The sequence below is a fragment of the Colias eurytheme genome, chromosome 23, assembly GCF_061535395.1.
Source record: "Colias eurytheme isolate Ceu_HAF_F1 chromosome 23, ilColEury1 Martin Lab GWU primary, whole genome shotgun sequence".
Lineage (NCBI taxonomy): Eukaryota > Metazoa > Arthropoda > Insecta > Lepidoptera > Pieridae > Colias > Colias eurytheme.
In genome coordinates, this window is record NC_143002.1 from 6,006,970 (window position 1) to 6,015,274 (window position 8,305).

The following is an 8,305-nucleotide window of genomic DNA, read 5'->3' on the forward strand; positions in this document are numbered from 1 at the left end:
TTTTAGAAAAACCTACAGAACTGATTTTAATGCGGTTTTATCACAGATAGTAGTTTAAGAGGAAGGTTGTAGCATAAATTTTTTTTATTAATATGTAATTAATTGTAATGATTTAGGCGACGCATATTGAATGTTTTAAACTATGCCCATTCAATATGCGTTAAAAAAATTAGAGAGATAGAGCTAAAATATTTATTTTAGCTCTATCTCTCTAATTTTTGTTATTGAAATCAAGTTTTTCTAAATTAAGCACAAAACTAAAAAGTCTTATGAACTGTTACAAAGTTACTCACAATCCATACTAATATTATAAATGCGAAAGTAACTCTGTCTGTCTGTCTGTCTGTTACTCAATCACGCCTTAACTACTGAACCAATTTGCATGAAATTTGGTATAGAGATATTTTGATACCCGAGAAAGGACATAGGCTACTTTTTATCTCGGGAAATAGGATAGGTTTTATCCCGGAAATCCCACGGGAACGGGAACTATGCGGGTTTTTCTTTGACTGCGCGGGCGAAGCTGCGGGTGGAAAGCTAGTTTGTTATAAAGTTGCTGTTTTTTCACAGATAAGCAAGTCGAATGGATGTTAAGTCGCGACATCCAGCTGGCCTTCATGGAGGCAACAGAACATTTGTCTGAAGTCTGCAATCTGCCTAAGAGGATGCTTTCTATACCTGTATATGTAAGTATAATATTTTTTTTTTGCTTAATTACCTACCTAGCAGACAATGCTCTGCCCTATTGCCATGTTTTCGTGATGACTCTCCATAAGAACCTTCTTTTTGCCTTAATAAAAAGGAAAATTTTGCCGAATTGGTCGAGCTGTTCTCATGTTACGCTTAGCAACACATTTGGTAATTCACTTATAGATAAGTACTAACTATTTTTATAATATCGTTCAATTGGCACGGAATATATTTCTACTGATCGGTTAAATAGAGTTTGAATTTTTATTCATTACAAAGATTACAAACATGTTAAAACGAAACATATAAATAAACCGAATGTATTAGTAAGAGGTAAGTATACCAACAATCTTTATTCGTTGTACGTTTATTAAATACACAGCGAATAAATTTTGTTCCACTTGATAATTAGCTTTTCATATGTAACATTCTTACAAATATGGGGGCAATTAATCGAAGTAGGTACCCAGCTATTGTAAATTGAATAGCATATTTATTTATCCAATAATTGACAACTTGACATTTTTCATTATAAAACTTTATGGTAGGTACATATTTGGATAGATGTTTCTTTTAAATATAACTAGCGGTCCGCCCCCGCTTCGCCCGTGGTACATGTTTACGTTTTCTCCCCATAAGAACCATCCTCGTACTTCAAGGGATATTATAAAATAAGAATTAACGAAATCAGTTCAGCCGTTCTCTAGTTATGTGCCTATGGTGGTGGACATTTGGCGATTCATTTTTATAAGATTTACATTCTAACAATAAAAAAATTGGTTACAATCTATATTGACTTAACATTCTGGTACAACTTAACCTCAGCTTTACAAATACAGATAATAAATATCTCAAGAGATCTGAAAGTTTATTTAGTCTTTAATCGATATAACGTCGACTTGAAAACGATATACTTGAGCGAAATGCGTTCACTAAATTGTTTGTATTGATTTAGGTCTGTAAAGGTAAGAGGAGATTAGGATGGATATGCTATTTTAAGTATTTAGTGTTTGAATATTTAAATACTTTGTAAATTAGCAATTTTCCTTTATAGAAACATTCTCAATATGCGATTGTTTTTAATAAGCTAAAGGTTGACATTTATTTGTCTTAGCAGTTAGAATACTTCGTTTTTACCCGAATCTCGGGTAATTACTATCTCTAACGAGATGTATAAATGTTTTTCTATAAAATATAAGGAACGATCTGAAATATAGAGCAACTTATTCAAAAGTAAAATTCTATAAATGACATGAATTGAATTATTTGAAATGAAGTAAAAAGTAACATTAGTAACATAATATACTTACCAATTTTTAGTTTGAGTTTGTATACCTTGAATATATTATTTATGAATTATTTAGGCCCATTAATTTTGTTACAATTAAGTATCGATTTCAAAACCGCGTATGCGGATACTAATTGTCATGACATGTCTAATGAGCGAGCACCCTATATGATCTTCAAATTGCCTACTCAGATAATTTGGTCTCGTAAATAAATACAGACTAGATACACGCTATTTAATTCTAACATTTTTCTTGAATTATATTTTACTAGCGGTCCGCCCCGGCTTTGCCCGTGGTACATATTTCGCAATAAAAGGTAGCCTGTGTCCTTTCTCGGGTATCAAAATATCTCCATACCAAATTTCATGCAAATTGGTTCAGTAGGTTAGGCGTGATTGAGTAACAGACAGACAGACAGAGTTACTTTCGCATTTATAATATTAGTATGGATAGTCTGTATATTTGATTATAATGCAATGTCAAAAGCTACGAAACAGCTACGTGATCTCAATACCTTAGTATGTTAATATTTATGGAAATGTAATTATTTTTGTTTTTGTTTTACTTTTATACGGTTTGTACAAATTTAGTTAGCTTGGTCACAGATAATGGATTACTTGTATTTTAAAACGTGGTTATTTTTGCCATGTAGTCTGCATTCAAGTGAATATCTTATATGTATATATATAAAATTCTCGTGTCACAATGTTAGTCTGCATACTCCTCCGAAACGGGTGGACCGATTCTCATGAAATTTTCTGTGCATATCGGGTAAGTCTGAGAATCGGCCAAAATCTATTTTTCATATGTACCACGGGCGAAGCCGGGGCGGACCGCTAGTATGTATATAAAATTCTCGTGTCACAATGTTAGTCTGCATACTCCTCCGAAACGGGTGGACCGATTCTCATGAAATTTTCTGTGCATATCGGGTAAGTCTGAGAATCGGCCTTTTATAGATTTAAGCATATTGTATGACTGTAAAACTTCAATTAAAAAATGAAGCAACTACTAGACTAAACTTAGTACTAAAAAAACTCACGCCATTTTTTTCTCTACATGTAAGGTGAACACAGAATCTCTAGAAAAAAAATTATTTAAAACGCTTGCACTGTCCAGATTTAATAATTAATGAATACAGACCCTATGACACTTAAAGATTTACGATATTTTTCTACGTTGTTATATTAAAAATAAATGAAACCAATTATTTTTCCCCAGTTCCATCGCCCCATTTTCGGCTTGGAGGTGCCTAATTTCACAGATTTCGCCGGCCCTGGCGTTATTCTTACGTAAGTATTTTAATGGGTTTTTTCTTTTGTAAATATTGAGTAATTATAACGAGGAAATATGTGTTTATTTAGTATCGGTTATCTCTTGCGGTTAATCTGGGCCGTTTATTTTTAAACGGCAATTTGAATTTTAAACCTTTTTTATCAGAGGTAATAAATAAATATTATTATTGAATATGACGATTTTCAATTTATTCTTTGTATGATATTAGATATACCTACTAATCGACAGAATATCAAAATTCGACTTTATTGTAATACAATAATAATTAAGTAACTAAGTAACTCCGTGCACTGGCTGCGTTTCGGTGACCTCTTTGGGTTTTGTCTGTGCGATACAGGATCAGGTGGTTAAGACGAACAATTATCGGAAGTACATCATAAAGGACGGGACCCAGGACTTATGTCGTATGTGTCACCGTCCTGGAGAAACTCTCCGACATGTTACTTCCGGTTGTTCCATGCTTGCCAACTCTGAGTATTTGCACAGGCACAACCTAGCAGCCAGGATTATCCACCAAGAGCTCGCTCTGAAGTATGGCCTTCTTGAAGGAAAAGTGCCTTACTACAAGTACGCGCCGGAGCCAGTCCTGGAAAATAACCGTGCCAAGTTGTACTGGGATCGGCCCATCATCACAGACAGGACTATTCTAGCGAATAGACCTGATATTGTGGTGATGGACCGAGCAACTTCTAGGATTATCTTGGTAGACATCACTATTCCACATGACGACAATCTTGTTAAGGCCGAGTCAGATAAACGGCTCAAATATCTGGATCTGGCGCACGAGGTTGTCGAGATGTGGGACGGTGTGTCTGCCGAGATAATCCCTATAGTTGTGTCCACCAATGGGCTGGTTCCTGCCTCCTTAAAACAATATTTAAGGAGGTTGGATTTACCGGTAAAGCCCATGACAGTGGGGATACAGCGGGCAGTCCTTCTGGATAACGCTCGGATAGTCCGAAGGTTCCTCACTCAGTCGCCCTAGACTCCGGCCGTCTGGCCACTCAGCCGGAGTTTTTTTTCAGCACCGCCGCGAGGCGAGATACTTGCCCCCCCAAAAATTAAGTAATACATATTAATATGTAATAAGTTTATTAAAATCGATACAATTTTGCTGTTCTAAACTTCCTAAAGGAAATTCCTAAGAATACAATGTTTTTATTTTTTAGTATTACCACGTATTACCACAGATAATATTATAATAATACTAGGTATTACCTACATACAAAGAAATAGACATAGAAAAAAATATACCACTTATAAATTTAAGCTTGAATACGTTTCCTTTGAAATTTTTCTTCTAATTTGTCTAACAGTTCTAATTATTAGATAATTAATATTTTATTATTTATACAGGATTATTTTCTTCTTGGCGGTAGCATTAACATCTGGCTCCATGTTGGCAGAACGGAACGAAGGAATTCTAGAAAGATCTCTGGTCTCTGGAATCACTGGTGAGTTAAAGAATAAATAAATGTTGTAATAATGAATCTTTAATGTGCTTTAAGTGGAATTACCGCTTGTTGTTACTGGGAAATGTTATTTTGTTTTCAACGATGTAGTTGTTTATGTAAACAACAAAATATTTCTATAAACAATGAAATTGTATGTTTTCGATAGATATTACCTATTGTAAATTTTGTCTTGATATTTTAAAATTTTGATAATTCCAGGACTTTGATAAATCCTCAATTAGTTGTAGGTTCTCATTCTGTTAAGGTTTTAACAATAGATATTTTTTTTAAGATTACTCTTCATAATAATATATAGCTAGCTGTCCCAGCAAACGTTGTTCTACCTTACTCTAATCACCGGGTATGAAAAATAGATGTTGCCCGATTCTCAGATCTACCGAATACAAAAAATTTCATGTCAATCGGTCCAGCTGTTTCGGAGGAGTAACATTAACATTGTGACATGAGCATTTTATATACAGTGTGGAAATTTTCTATGGGCTCTGGAGGGATAACCAATTAAACGCATCCCAAATCCATAAAAAATCTTATTTACCTTTAACCAACTTCAAAAAAGTACATAAATATCTTTTCCAGGTACTGAAATCCTCTTTGCCCACGTGTTAGTACAAATGATTGTGATGATCGTCCAAACGGCTATGGTGTTAGTGGTTGGGTTTGTCATCTTTGATCTGACGTTAAAGGGACCTCTTGGCTGGGTCATTATATTGACTCTCAGTATTGGATTGTGTGGAATGACTTTTGGTAAGTTAAACTTAAACTCAAATTTAAATTTATACTCAAACTCATTTTAAAGTCAAGCTCAATCTCAATTGTAATTCTTATTTATTGAATTACGTATTGAATATTTTCGTGTCAACAAAATAAATATTGTGTAGTCTATCTCAAACACTTTTTCACTGTATAAAAATTATAACATACCTACATATAAAAGTAAAAAGTATGTGTATTATAATAAGTAAAAAATATGTGTAGATATTGGTCCTTCAAGACGGATTTTACCTAATGATACACGAATTTCATGTGAAATTAGAATAATAAACGAAATTAAATCTCATGATTATGTTACAACACTTTAAAAACTCTAAAACTTTCATACGATTTTGTAAACTGTATCATGGTAACACACAACTTATAGAATCAATCTTCCAACAATTTATAAACATTTAATAGAATATCACTACCCTTTTGTCACGAAATTTTACAATAATGGTGTATTTTTCAAGAAAATCGCTTCAACGGTTTTCCACTTTTTCAATTTAATCCTATCTATGCGCTACTTTTGAAAATAAGCGCTTTAGAGATTTCGCTTGCTTCACTAGTCTAAGCTGAAATGGTACTTACCTTTGTAGTTTTATGTGTATAAAACTCTATTTTGGCATAGACATATTCTGTTTGGTATAAAACAAAATTATAGGAAGGAAAAACGTTATGTAATGTTATTCAAATACCAAAAAGGGCTTCTGTAACACTTTAAAATCCTATTATAAATTCGAAAGTTTGTGAGGATGGACGTAAGTATATGTATGTTTGTTGCTCTTTCACACAAATATTACTGAACCGATTACAATGATATTTAGCACACATATAGAGGGTAACTTGGATTTACATTTAGGTTTGATCCCGGAAATCCCACAGGAACGGGAACGATTCGGGTTTTTATTTTAAAATGCCGCGAGCGGAGTGCTGGTACTACCTACACAATTAAATCTTTGTATATCGAAAAATTACAAATAATTATATAAAAGATAGATTAACTCTACCTTTAATCTATAATTATTAAAATAGATTCGCGGTTTTTGTCAGTTCATCTAATTAATTATTTTCGTTTGTTACAGGTTTTGTAGTATCCTGTGTATGTGACACAGAGAGAACAGCTACGTATCTAGCTTTAGGGTCTTTCCTACCCATGATGCTTCTCTGTGGAATCATTTGGCCGGTTGAAGGTAATTTGTTTTTAATATTATCTGTATTTTTAGTTAATTTTTTCAATTGAATTGTAGTTTTGTAACATTTACATCATTAGATATATTATTATTTATTATCATACATTTAAATTTTTTGTTGATTGACTACTGCAAAATTTTAGCTACTAGCTCTAGTTCTCTAGTTTATTTTCAATTAAAATGTAGATATCTATTATTTAAGTATGACCCTTAGAATAAAAATAAAAATACTTAAATCAATCTGTAAATTCTATATATTTATTATTTCAAAAATATTTCCTAAATAGGAAGTTTTTATCTATTCATTTAAAATTTTTCTAAACAAAAATTCTCATTATCTCGAATGCTTTATAAAAATTAAAAGTTTCCTTAACCTAAAATGCTTTTAATTTTTTTTCAGGTATGCACAGAGTGCTCCAATGGATAAGTTATGTCCTTCCTCTTACAAAATCAACGGAATCTCTCCGCTCAATGTTACAAAGAGGATGGTCCATAGAAGTGCCCACAGTATATTCTGGATTTATTTCCACAGCCATTTGGATTGTAGTTTATTTAACCGTTAGTATATTATTAATTAAATTCAAAAAGGGATAATAAAAAAGAAATATTTTTTGTACAAAAAAGGCATTTTTTAATTTTTTTTTAATTGCTCAATTTCGTTTTGGTATGTATCGAAATGTTGTAAATAAATAGTTTAAGTGGTATGTGAATTTTTGTGATTGCTTTTGAATTCAAGGCAAATTGAACTTTAGCTTGTGTTGTAAGAGTTGTTTTTAGAAAGGGACAATATTAACTTTGCTACTAAAATTGGGATTTTTTTTAGTATTACGATTTATAAATGAATTTTTTGTAGAGTTTTCAATCAAGCTAATTTATGATTTTTATTGTTGATTTTCAATAGTTTTAACGAAATAATATTGATTTCAAAACGGTTAATATTAATTTGATTATTCAATTTCGAAGCTAATGTTTTTTTTTACTAGTAGACTTGTAATATAAGAATTTTGTTACATACTATGTTACCTATTATGTGATATTTATTAAGGCGAGGTTCTTGATGCCATTGTATGAACTAAATAATTTAATTATTATATTTAGTTTAGTTTGGTGGTTTGTCTGTGATTTATGGTTATTAAAATAAACATAAAATTGTAATATTATTTTTAATTTCTTAAAATAATTTCTTGTGTGTAATGTTTATAGTATATCGGGGAAATCTTTAAAATATTAATAGCAGGAAATTTCCTGTTGTCATTTACAGCACCTATAGATATTATTTATTTATTACGGAACCGTTTTTAAGATATTCACTTAGTTTATTTGACATTGACATGACATACTTTGACATATGTCAAATTCAGTTGAATTTGAACCTTGTGTTCACATAAAGTTTTTTCTGTTTTTTTTGTACCATAGTCTTTGTTTAACATAAAATATTACTTTGCTCAATATATTTTTATGTAGGTATGGATATAATTATATATAAGTGGTAATAAAAATTTCTCGAAACTATTATGTTGTTTTATTTGATCTTCTCTTTGATTCTCTGAAATCCTAACCCAAAATAGTTTATATTTATGTGTGGCTTGTGGTATTTTTTGACCAAGTG

General features: G+C 31.7%; 1 protein-coding gene across 1 annotated transcript in view; it reads left to right on the plus strand.

The window, feature by feature from the left end:
* Positions 1 to 7,464, plus strand: part of osy (ABC transporter oskyddad) — an 86,312-nt gene extending 78,848 nt beyond the window's left edge. The window contains exons 11-16 of the mRNA XM_090115341.1: positions 571 to 686; positions 3,201 to 3,271; positions 4,632 to 4,729; positions 5,327 to 5,494; positions 6,589 to 6,696; positions 7,097 to 7,464. Coding sequence (XP_089971467.1) covers positions 571 to 686; positions 3,201 to 3,271; positions 4,632 to 4,729; positions 5,327 to 5,494; positions 6,589 to 6,696; positions 7,097 to 7,290 — 755 coding nt within the window. The 3' untranslated portion in view covers positions 7,291 to 7,464. The remainder of the gene's footprint in view (positions 1 to 570; positions 687 to 3,200; positions 3,272 to 4,631; positions 4,730 to 5,326; positions 5,495 to 6,588; positions 6,697 to 7,096) is intronic.
* Positions 7,465 to 8,305: the final 841 nt, after the last annotated feature.